General features: G+C 34.8%; 1 protein-coding gene across 1 annotated transcript in view; it reads right to left on the bottom strand.

Annotated features, from left to right (window-relative positions):
- Positions 1-13065, bottom strand: part of LOC150110054 (ATP-binding cassette sub-family F member 2) — a 172481-nt gene that overhangs the window by 117868 nt on the left and 41548 nt on the right. The window contains exon 5 of the mRNA XM_090390946.1: positions 9825-9965. Coding sequence (XP_090247072.1) covers positions 9825-9965 — 141 coding nt within the window. The remainder of the gene's footprint in view (positions 1-9824; positions 9966-13065) is intronic.

Raw genomic sequence — 13065 nt, forward strand, 5'->3', positions numbered from 1 at the left:
GCTCTACTCCAATCATAGGGAATTCATCAATCTGTCCAGGCTTTCTGAACTATGCAGTGCAGCCACTTTAACTTTTATACCACCATACTTCAGTATTTCTGGTTGAATATCATCTACTCCTGCTGCCTTTCGACATTTCAAGCCATTGATGGCTTTTTCAAGCATGGATACGTATTTCTGATTGTATGCCTGTTGAGCGTTTTTTACTACTGTGCTATCACTGCTTGTCTCATTTAGCAATTATTCAAAATTATAACTCCAGTCTTCAAGGATATCTTTTTCTCCTGTTTTCAAGTCACCTTTATCATCTCTACCTCCTTTTACAGTACTCTTTCCTCCATTTCTAAGCTTCTTCAACAACCTCCAGAATATCTTACCACCTTCTTGATATTTATTTTCTATGTTCTTGCCAAAGTCTTCCCATGGCTTTTGTTTAGCTAGTTTTACAGTGTTTCGCTTTTCTCTGTATTCTCTGAGAGCAAAAACTGACTTATTTGCCAGGAACTTTTGATATGCTTTCTTCTTTTCCTTCACTGCCTGTTTAACTTCCCATGGAGTTCTGATTTTTCTATCCTTGCAGACAACTCGCCACATGCCTCTCTGGCTGAATCAATCAGGGTTTTCTTCAAGGCTTGCCACTGAATGTCCAAGGTATGGTTCCTGTTCTCAAACTCTTTCATTTTTTCTTCAATAATCTTTGTGTATTTTAGTCTACAGTTCACATCTAAGAGCTGCTCAACTTTTATTCGCTTTAAAACTTTCTTACACGTTATTCTAATGTCAATATGAAATAAATATCAATATGAAATTCAATTTTATCCTGCTCATGACTAAATAGTGATCCCTTCCAATTTCAAATCCTCTGTACACTCTGGTGTCCTGCACCAGGGGGAAAATATCACCATCAACAATAACACAGTCAATGAAATTTTTCTTATTCCTTGCCTCTTCTCTCCATGTGAATTTGTGAACATTTTTATGTTGGAACATGGTGTTAATAATAACCAGTCCATGTCCTGAGCAGAAATCCAACAGGTATTTGCCATTATTATTAGCTTTGCTCTTTTCTCCAAATTTTCCCAAAATATTTTTGTATGTCTCACAATCATTTCTTACTGTGCTATTTAGATCACCAACAAGGACCAACTTTTCATTTTTCACTGTGTCAGTTGCTTTTTCTAAAGCATCAAAAAAATTTCTCCACATCTACCTTAGTAGAACCTTCTGTGGGACCATAGGCACAAATAAGTCTCATTGTCCAGTTCCCCATTCTTATATTTGCCCACATTACTCTACTTGAGATTGACTGCCATTCAAGAAAATTAGCCTCGTATTTTGTGTTGAATACTATGCTACTCCTTCTTTTCCTTGATTGTCGTTGCCTGAATATAACATTTTGTATTTATTGCTCAGAAAGATCTCACCAGTTTTGGTCTTTTTTGTTTCAGTCACCCCTATTATGTCAATCTGGTACTTATCTAATTCCTCAGCTAGCTCCATTTCTTTGCCATTCAGGCTTCTTACATTGATAGTACTGATCTTTAACACTGGTGATGTTGAGTTGGAGTTTGTTTTCAGATTCGCTCCAGTAGCTGACTTTTCGCTGTTCGCCCTGGTTCCCCGGTGAAAACAACAGGGGGCCTTGTTTAACCAAGCGATGCCCCAGCTGGCATGAAATTTTGTCATGTTGTACCATCATTTTTTTATTTTGGTTTAACCAATAAGAATACAATTTGGTCGGATAAATCCCAAATTGCCAGCCCATCCTCGTTCATTCAGTATCAAAGTAGATACCCAACAGGGTGCCCACGAGAAGGCGAGGATTGGACATTAGGTCAGAAGACCTGGTCGGTTCTCCGCATTCCTTTAAAGGCTATGTGGAGGTCTCCTCTCAGTTATACAGCTTTGACCCTTAAGCACCTCCAAATTATGCAAACATGTTTAAATTAATTTAAAATTTTTTACACAGTCTATATTTGAGCTGTAAGTCAGAAGTGAAGGGGGAACCAATATGGATGTAAAACCATATGCATCCTTATTACCACATGATTGATATTAGGTCTGATATAATTTTCCTTCATAACGTGATCCATATAGGTGATAAAATAGCAGTCAATATCGTCATAAAATTCCTGACATGTGTACCTTCAAGGGGTGTACAGAATACATGTAAAACTTACATCACCACTAAATTCCTATCTACACTTTTCCTCCAAATCAATGACAGGTAACACTCCAATATTATCAGATCTTATATTTCTGTCTTCTAAGGCACTTTTTACTGTATCAATACACCTATATCTTGGTCTATTGATACAGTAAACGAGGCCAAACTACCACAGAGCTCTCACTAGAATGAAATAAACAAATTATTGTTTCTTGTCTACTACTGTTTCAATAAAAATTTTCGTAAGCACCATGACTTTTCTTTGTTATGAAATTTTTGAAGTGCTTGCTAAACCTAATGGTAGGACTCTCCAAGTAATTTAATATATGTACTATTTATTATTCTGGATGCAGCCTCTGATAAATCTTTTTTTTTTTAATGTGCTCCTCGGATTATGTAAGGTTGGACAGCATTGCAGTATGTAACAGTATCACCTGAATTTCATAACATTATATTTTGCAACATTAAACTGACAGCCATTATCCTTCATCCACAATGCTAATTTATTTAAATCATCCTGCAAGATATCTACATCACCTTTATCAACTGTTTCCCTCCTCAGTTTTGCATTATTAGCAAATAACTGAATATCCCCATTTCCTAAATCTTTTGCCATATCATTAATATATAAATTAGAGTGATGGACCTAGTACAGAACCCTGAAGCACTACTAGTAACCACCATTCTCCTAAATTCAACTCCATCATATACTACTCTGTCACCCCCCCCATCCATATTACCAGTTTTATATCCATTCCCTTTTGCTTAAAGGTATTTTGAATTTCAGACTTTTTTTTCACCAATAAACATTTGTAGTCTGACATCTTTGTTTACATAGTTTAGGATGTCCAGTAATGGAAGACATTTTTCTTTTTATATTTGTATCTTCTGTGGAAATTTCAGTTTTCTTCCAGCAGTTGTCTTTATTGGGAAAATTATTTCACGTTGAATACTTTTATACTCCAAAATATCATCACCATCATCAAATTCCTGACATGTACCCTCAAGGGGTGTACAGGATATGATAGTACTACATGAAAAATTTACATCATTACTAACTTCCATACTACAATTTTCCTCCAAATCAGTCTGTTACTTGTCAAGACTCCAACATTATCAGATCTTATATTTCTGTCTTCTAAGGCACTTTTTACTGTATCAATCCATCTATATCTTGGTCTTCCTCTGGGTCTTTTTCCTGCCAACCTGGCAGAGAACACTTGTTCTGCTAATCTTTTCTCTCTCATTCTTTTTTAAGTGATCATACCACCTGAGATTACTAACACATTCCTGGATGCTGACAATGTTTGGTTCTTTCCTAATATCCTTGTTTTTAATACATATTGCAATTAATGCTATCTGTTCATGGCCTAATCTTTCTCAGGACTCTCATATCTGCAGTCTAGTCTTTGGTCAAGTGTCTTATTTCTAACACAGCTCTCAGATCCATAAGTTAAAACTGGCTTGAACACCATCTTGTATACAGCTAATTTAATGTTTTGACTAATTTCACTCTTATTCCATATAAATTTATTCAGTTGACTTCCTACCATACCAGCTTTGTTGATTCTGTCGTCTATTTCCATATTTAATTTACCATATACACTAAAAAAAAAAAATCATGTCTAAGTAGCTGAAATGTTTTAGTTGTTCTATAAGTTCTCCATTCACAATGCAGTTGATATTTTCATCGTCTTTGTCTTGTTATTTATTGCTAACCTTCATACCATATCTATTACAACAATTATTAAATTTAGTCAGGGAATCTTGCAGACCTGTACCGGATTTATTTAGAAGTACAACATTATTTGCATAAAGTAAAGAGCGAGATTAACATCTACAATTTTTATATGAGCTTTAATACCACTTTCTTTCATAATGTGATCCATACAGATAATGAATAACAGAGAGGATAATGAACTTCCTTATCTGACACTAGATTTAACATTACACTATCTTCCTGTACTTCCTTCAATTCTAACTGTTGATTTATAACTGAAATAAAGACTAAGTACCGCTTGACATAATGCCCCATTGACCATACAACTGTAACGCTTTGAATAGCTTCTCTCTTGGCACCTTGTCATATACCTTTTCCAGATCATCTATGAAGCTTAAATACAGATCATTATATTCCCATGATTTCTCAACTATTTGTCATAAAGTGAAAATCTGATTCTAATAGCCTCAATTTGGACTGATCCCTTCCACAATCTTTCTCAACCATTTCTCAAGTATACTGGCATAAATCTTACCAGGAACACTCAGTAGGGAAATACCTCTAATTCTCACATTCATTTTTATTTCCGTTTTTTTTATATATGGTTACTATGAGAGGTCTACTCCAATCATCTGGAATTTGTCACTTTGTCTGCCATTCTGAACTATGAAGTGCAGTCACTGTAAGACTTTTATACCACCATACTTGAGCATTTCTAGTCAAATATCATCTACTCTTTCCTGCCTTTCCACATTTCAGGCTTCTGATGGCTTTTACTTCAAGTATGGATATGTATTCCTGATTGCATGCCTGTTAAGTGTTTTTTACCACTGTGCTGTCACTAGTTGTTTTATTTAGCAATTTTTCGAATTAATTACTCCATACATCAAGGATCTTTTCTCCAGTTTTCATGTCACCTTTATCATCTCTAATTTCTTTCATAGCACTCTTTCCTGCATTTCTGAGCTTCTTCAAAAATCTCCAGAATATCTTGCCACCTTCTTGATATTTATTGTCTATGTTCTTACCAAAGTCTTCCCAACTTTTGTTTAGGATAGTTTTACACAGTGTTTAGTTTTCTTACATTTCTCTCTGTATTCTCTACAAAGACACAAGTTGAATTATTTGGCAGGAACTTTCAATATGCTTTCTTTTTTTGCTTCACTGCTCTTTAACTTCCTTTGTCCACAACCATGGAGTACTGATTTTTCTATCCTTGCAGTCAGTCTCACCACATGGCTTCTCAGTTGAATCAATCAATATTTTCTTCAGGATTTGCCACTGAACCTCCAAGGTTTGGTTGCTGTTCTCAAACTTTTTCATTTTTTCTTCAATCAAGTTTTGTATTTTAGTCTACAGTTAACATCTGAGAACTGGTCAACTTTTATTCCCTTTAAAACTTTCTTACATGTTGTTATTTTTAATATGAAATTCAATTTTATCCTGCTCAAGACTAAATAGTAATCACTTCCAATTTGAAATCCTCTGTGCATTCTGGTGTCCTGAACCAGTGAGAAAACATCACTATCAACAATAACATAGTCAATGAGATTTTCTTATTCCTTGCCTCTTCTCTCCATGTGAATTTATGCACATTTTTATGTTGAAATATTCTGTTAATAATAACCATTCCATGTCTTGAGAAGAAATCCAACAGGTATTCCCATTATTATTAGCTCTGCTCTTCTCTCCAAATTTTCCCAAAATATTTTTGCATTTCTGACAATCATTTCCTACTCTGCTATTGAGATCTCCAACAAAGATCAACTTTTCCTTTGTCAGTTTTTTTCTCTAAAGCCTCAAAAAATTCCCTCCACTTCTACCCTAGTAGAACCTTCTGTGGGACCACTGGCACAAATAAGTTTCATTGTCCAGTTCCTCATAGCAGTCAAGATAGATATCAAAATTGGAGATGCTAATCTCAGATGTTTATTTCATGCAGATGATGTTAATTCACTTAATTAAATCCAGTACAAGTCAATGGAATTCCTTAACTGAGTAATGGCTGTAACAAATGTGGTATGAAAATCAGCAATAGAGACTATGAAATAGATAAACTTTGAAAACATCAGCTGCACCCTGAATGAAAAACAAACAGAACAAGTAAAATATTTCTGCTATTTTCAATAAAGATGGTAAATTAAATATGGAAATAGACAACAGAATTAGCAAAGCAATTATGGTAGGAAGTCAATTGAATAAATGTATATCGAATTAGAAATAAAACACATTATCAAAGACTAGAGAACAAAGATGAGAATTTTAAGAAAGATTAGGAGTGAACCGATGGTGTCAATGGCAGTATCATATTAAAAAAGGAGGATACTGTTGACCATGCCTGTATGACTACTTTTTACCAACTCATGCTGTTCACATATGCTTACCACAGTTGATGGTGGAATATGTGGTCATTTGAGCGAGGGTAAATGCCGCTGAAAACAATGTGAGATGGCAATAACGAAATTTCCAACATAAAGCTGTTTTGTATTTATCATTGTAAAAACTGATAAACTGCATGTACATACACACTAATCACTCAAATATCCAATCCTCAAAGAACTAAAACCCCAGTAACCCAATCCTTAAACAGCACTTGAACTTAAACTGACTCCTTGAACAACATTATAATTTGACTGATCAGATAACTGATTTCCAGAAAAATGCACGATCACTATATATATGTATACATACATGCAGGATGATTTCACATCCCCATTATATACTTCAAGACATATCCAAATATATCCAAGCATTTCAGAACTAATGAAAGGTCCTTAAAAATAAACACGTTTTCAGAAATTTCAATTTCCAAGATAGTCCTTTGTAGTTGCAAGACAAATGCTGACAACATGCAAAGTAAACCAATGTATTTCAAATAATTTGATTGTAAAATAGAATAACATGTAAGATGCAACTGGAATTATGTGCAGTCTAACAGGTTTACCCTGATGAAATAGCAAGTTGCTAATTCAGTATTTGTAAACCATACCCCAGTATTTTGCAACCCCCCCCCCTCCCCCCCAGATCAATTAAAAAAATTCCACAAATTATAAAATTGATTGAGATATGTACTCTTACACCCCAACCTTGGGAACGTTTTGTCTGTCTTAAAATTTTATTATGGGTTGGCCTTTCGGCCCATGGTAGCATAGCAATAAAACACATGTTCCTGTTTTTGGTTCATCTTTTTCTGATTTGTGAACAGTGACCAGTAGTTTGCCCTCTGTAGCTAGTGAGTTAATGAGTGAAGTGTGAATTATAAATTTATAGTGAAACAAATTTAAATAGAAAAATACATTTTAAAAGGTAAGTGTATGTAATTTAATATTATTTTACTTGTTAGTTTTATGATTTTTTTTTTATTTTAAACTGAAATAAGTTAATTTAGGATTAATTAATTAGTTGACATTATATATATATATATATATATATCAACAATGTTAAAATAGTCTAGAATGCCATAAGTTAAATATAATAGCACATATCACAGACTGTATACTGTGGCATCCACTGAAATTAGGCATGTTTGATTAAATTAAATTAAAATGATTTTATTATTGAATGTGTTCCTCATCTGGTTTAGTTTATAACAATGATCGCAAATGTATATATAGTCAGAAAAGTAAGATAAGGACAAGAAGAAACCTTTTCATTACTATACGTTTTTTTTTTTTTTTTTTTTTATAAGAAACACTATTATGCATACACAATCACTAACAAAGGCTAATTTTTATATAAACACAGAAATACATTAAAAATTAATTATACAAAATTTGCTGATGTACCTGTAAGCTAGATAGATAGTAGAGGTTTACCCTAATTATATAATACATGGATGGTCTGAAAAGTTCTCGGCCTATTTATTTTTCAACATAATCTCCCTTAAGACTAATACATTTATTCCACTGATGCTCCAGTGCCATTATCCCATCCCTGTATATGGTTCTCAGTAAGATCTGCGAAATACTCCTCTACAGCTATAATCACCTCTTGATTCGAAGAAAAATGCTGACCAGCAAGGAATATTTTTAGTTTTGAGACGAGATAGAAGTTAAAGGGAGCCAAATCTGGGGAATAGGGTGGATGTTCCAACAATTCATACTGCAGATTCCTTAATTTTGCCATCGCCAAAACACCTTTGTGGGCAGGTGCATTGACCTGATGAAAGATGATTTTTTCCTTCTTCTGCAAACCAGGTCTTTTCTCACGGATTTTTTCATCTAGACTGGTTAAAAGATCGAAATAATATTTCCCAGTTATTGTTTTACCCTTTTCAAGATAATTAATAAATAAAATGCCTTTAGCATCCCAAAACACCGATGCCATGACCTCTTCTTTGCAATGAACAACCAGCTTCTGTCCACTGTTTCGACTGCTGGTTGGATTCTGGTGAATCCAAGTCTCATCCATAGTAATAAACTGTTGCACAAAATCAGTTTTATTCTTCTTAAAATGCTCCAAGCACTGTTCAGAAATTTTCATGTCAGCGCGTTTTTTTTGATCAGCAAGGCACCCATCTTGCGCAAAGCTTTTTCATTTGCAATTCTTCATGCAAAATATATGCTACACATTCTTTTAAAATGCCTAGTCTCAGTAATTTCACACTTTGACTCGTCAGTCATCCAATACCATATTATGCACTGATCAATGATTTCTGGTGTTGTTACACTTTTTGGATGTCCTTCACATGGATCATCTTAAATGCTGGTAGGGCCACATTTAAACTCAGTAGCCCATTTCTTAATTATTGAAAATGAAGGAAAAGAGTGCCCATAAACTTTTATGAACTTCAAATGAATTTCTTTTGGCATTAAACTTTCTTTTACAAAGGATTTTATAACCACATGATACTCAATTTTATCCATTTCAAAGGATACAGACAACACTTTGGCTTCCAACAGCTATATGAAACAACCTACTTGATAGAATGACTTGCAATTTCACATGGATGCTTATGACAGATGTACCAACTTAGAAAAAAAAAAAAAAAAATCTTGCCGATAGTGTTTCCATTTATGGTCAAGGCTAAGAACTTTTCAGACCACCCACGTAAATTTTTTAAAATCAATTGACATACAAGAGTTGCAAAACCTACAGTATGTTTAGGTGATCAAGAAGAAAAAATAATCTGTTATATTTTTAGACCAAATGGAGGCTGTAGTCCTGAGGGAAAGCAGTGTGAGGAAGACTGAAAAAACAGAGGAATAAAAGAGGATGATGAGAAGTTAGTACAGTATATTTGAAGTGGGACACTGAATGTCTATCCGTGGCTATTCATGTATTTATGGGTTTGAAAAGTGAACAAATTATATCTACCAGTTGAGTAAAACAATGCCCATTAAGGTACCTGAAAGAAGCATAAGGCAGAAGCAGTACACCTATAAGATAATGAGTAGTGTGACTGTGGGGGGGGGGGGGGTCACTCACTAACTGGACTGTCCTCTTTTGAAAAATATATTAAGAAGTTTTTAGAAAGGTTTTTTGGCACACTGTCCCATAAGTGGTAATGATATTCTAAGATAGGGCAAATTTATTATAGTGTTAGAAGTTGGACAGGATGGGAAGTATGCCAGGAGAAGCTGGAGGACTGATTCAGCCCAAGAAGAGACATCCGATCTCTAGAGATGTGGGATTAACAAAGGTTAGGAAAGGTAAAGTACAATTTTTCTCATGAAAAAAGGATTGTGTTTTGGTGGCATCCAATGGCACGGTTGTCCTCACACTAATGAAATGTGATAAGATCAGTGTTTAAGGCATTGATCATGGAAGTTTGTCAAATGAAAAAGAGGAATGGAGAGTACTGCCATCAGCAAAAAACTATGATTTTTGTTACTGATAGGTCATTTATGAATACAGTCCACAAAAAATAATTTGAATAATCACTCTAATTCAATTCGTTAAAATAAGCTACAAAATGAGATATTTAAAAACCCCTACCCGAAAAATCCTTGCACTTCTTATTTTGCATATTTTTAGTGAATCCTAATCCATGAAGAATGTATGCTGCTTTAGCTTCAGCTCTGTCTGCACCAATATCATCCAATCGCTCATATACATCCATTAATTGTTCTTGAGATTCTAGGAAGAGAAAAATACATTAAAATCTTTTCCTTATCCAAATATGAAATTTCAAATTGGAATAACCTAACTCAATCACTATGATATATATATATATATAAACATCTTATTCATAGTTACAGCAACACCCTTGCCCTTTCAAACTGATTAATTAACATTCACATCTGAGCCTATGTAGTCAGTTGATAATGATGCCTTTTGTTGGGAAAAAACTTGCATACGAATTCCATCTAAGGAGTTGAAGAACATTTGTAAGGCTTTTCAACTGAAAGCAAGTTAGCCTCATACAGAGACTGCATTGTTTTAATCTGGGAAATTGTTTTTCATCCTGCAATGTAAGCAATCAGCCAGAAAACACACAATCTACAAATAAAATACATTTCCATGTGTACAACACTAACTGGCTAATCCTAGTAAATTAAAGGTTTTGAAAGTCAAGGACACCTGGCAGTCAGACCTGGAAAAGGGTCAAAGAATAGGGAAAAGAATATATTCAACTATAAAAAGAACTGACCTGTATTATATAGCATCACCTAGCAAGAAAAGCCTATTCACTTGATAAGGAAATCAATGAAATCAGAGGATTATCTGAATAGTCATATTATTCTTAAGACATATAGTATTCTTAGATGTGCAAATCAGTGCCATGGAAATTGCCAGACCATCATTACAAAAGTATATTAAGTGGTTAGAAGACAAAACACCCATTCATTGGTGGAGATAATGGAGATAAATGGGATGGGGAAAACATAAAAACAGCTCTGAGGTGAAAATTAGCATCAAACTGTCCAACAACTGATATGTTCAACTTGTTTAAATCATGTAGAAATATAAGATCTGCAGATATTTCTCCATTCATTTCAAATATAAATCTAAAATAAAGAATCCAGCAGTCTTAGAAAAATAATCAGACTATTGAAGCTGGAAAATGGAAATGTGTCAGATAAATTCACATTTACCCTTTCTCACAAGAACATACCAGATTATAGACATGGACATTATGTCCACTCTCATACAAGCTGCATGAGGTAGAATCATGCTTCAAGATTACTACTTATTCATTAGGTTATATATTGTGTAATGATTTTAAGAACATTGTAGCAACAACGCTATCAGCATTACTTCAGAATTAGTGGGAGGCATTATAATGATGTATCTAGCTAGAGTCTATAACCTGAACTAATGACAATATCTTATGGCTCTACAATCCAAACTGATATTTGCCCAGTGGATTCATTCTCTGTCTCTGCATCCACTGGACAAATATCGATTTGGGTCGTAGAACCATAAAAAAAATTTGTATATCTATGCATATTGTTTTATCTACACACTGGACATCTCTATCAACTGTGCCATGCTTTCTATACGAGTCATCAAATTCCTGATTTGTATTAATTCTTATCCTCCATGGAGTCCGTAACTTATCAGAGGAGATCAAAAACTCTCATACTGTGTCTTGAAGACATTAAGCACTGGAGCACTCACCAGCCACCCACTCTGGCAGCGCATTTCATTCCTTCACGACCTGAATTGTAAGAAACATCTTTCTCACTTCCTTACATAGCTTTTGCACAGTTTCCAGGGGTGACTTTCATTCTCCCATCATCCTATACAATAATTCCTCTGTATCTACCTGATAGGCTCCTCTCCAACTTATAAATCTCAAGCATATCCCTCCTCCTCCTATATACCAAACTCTGCAGACCACATTCTTTTAATCTTCTTTATGCTCAACATTCCAGAGTCCTGAGATGTCTTAGTTATTTGCCTCTGCACTCCTTCCAATGTTTCCTTATTGTCAATATAGCCAACTAACCAGATCTGCATCTGTATACACAACTTAGCTACACACACACACACAGTACATATTAGTATGATTTAGTAAACATGGAAATGCAAAGAGTAGTGAAATTAAAATACTTTAATACCAATATTTAGCATATAGTTACTGAGAGACTCTCAAATTTGAGTGAGCAAGAAACTGACTGGATGAATGAATAGCACCTCAGCAGTCCAACTAAATTATGCTCGAATCCACTATGTCACAAATGTTAGACCATTTAGATGATGTAATCCTTCATCTAGCCTTTAACAGAGGCCTCAAGTGGATTGAAAAAATATCACATTTGATCTGTACAGCAATTTTCAAATTATGCCCTTCTTATAAGTCTACCATGGGTGGACTTATGTGCTATGGATTTACCTTCTGTAGATAGGATTGTCATAAAAGATGTGATCCCATGACATATAATAAAGAAATAATTAAGGGTCAAAGCTGTATAACTGAGAGGAGACCTCCACATAGCCTTTAAAGGAATGCGGAGAACCGACCAGGGCTTCTGACCTAATTTCCAATCCTCACCTTCTCATGGCGCACCCTGTTGGGTATCTACTTTGATACTGAACGAACGAGGATGGGCTGGAAATATGGGATTTAGCCAACCAAATTGTATTCTTATTGGTTAAACCAAAATAAAAAATGATGGTACAACATGACAAAATTTCATGCCGGCTGGGGCGTCGCCCGGTTAAACAAGGCCCCCGTTGTTTTTGCCAAGGAACCAGGGCGAACAGCGAAAAGTCAGCTACTGGAACAAATCTGAAAAAAAAACCCCAACTCAACATCACCAGAGTTAAAGATCGGTACTATCAACGTAAGAAGCCTAAATGGTAAAGAAATGGAGCTAGCTGAGGAATTAGATAAGTAACAGATAGACATAATAGGGGTGACTGAAACAAAAAAGACCAAAACTGGCGATATCTTTCTGAGCAATAAATACAAAATGTTATATTCAGGCAATGACAATCAAGGAAAAGAAGGAGTAGCCATAATATTCAACACAAAATACGAGGCTAATCTTCTTGAATGGCAGTCAATCTCAAGTAGAGTAATGTGGGCAAATATGAGAATGGGGAACTGGACAATGAGACTTATTTGTGCCTATGGTCCCATAGAAGGTTCTACTAAGGTAGAAGTGGATGAATTTTTTGACGCTTTAGAAAAAGCAAATGACACAATGAAAAAGGAAAAGTTCGTCCTTGTTGGGAAACTAAATAGCAGAGTAGGAAATGATTGTGAAACATACAAAAATATTTTGGG

The sequence above is a fragment of the Typopeltis vanoorti genome, chromosome 1 (genome assembly GCF_054136105.1).
Source record: "Typopeltis vanoorti isolate ZY-2024b chromosome 1, IOZ_Tvanoo_1.0, whole genome shotgun sequence".
NCBI classification, from domain to species: Eukaryota; Metazoa; Arthropoda; class Arachnida; order Uropygi; family Thelyphonidae; genus Typopeltis; species Typopeltis vanoorti.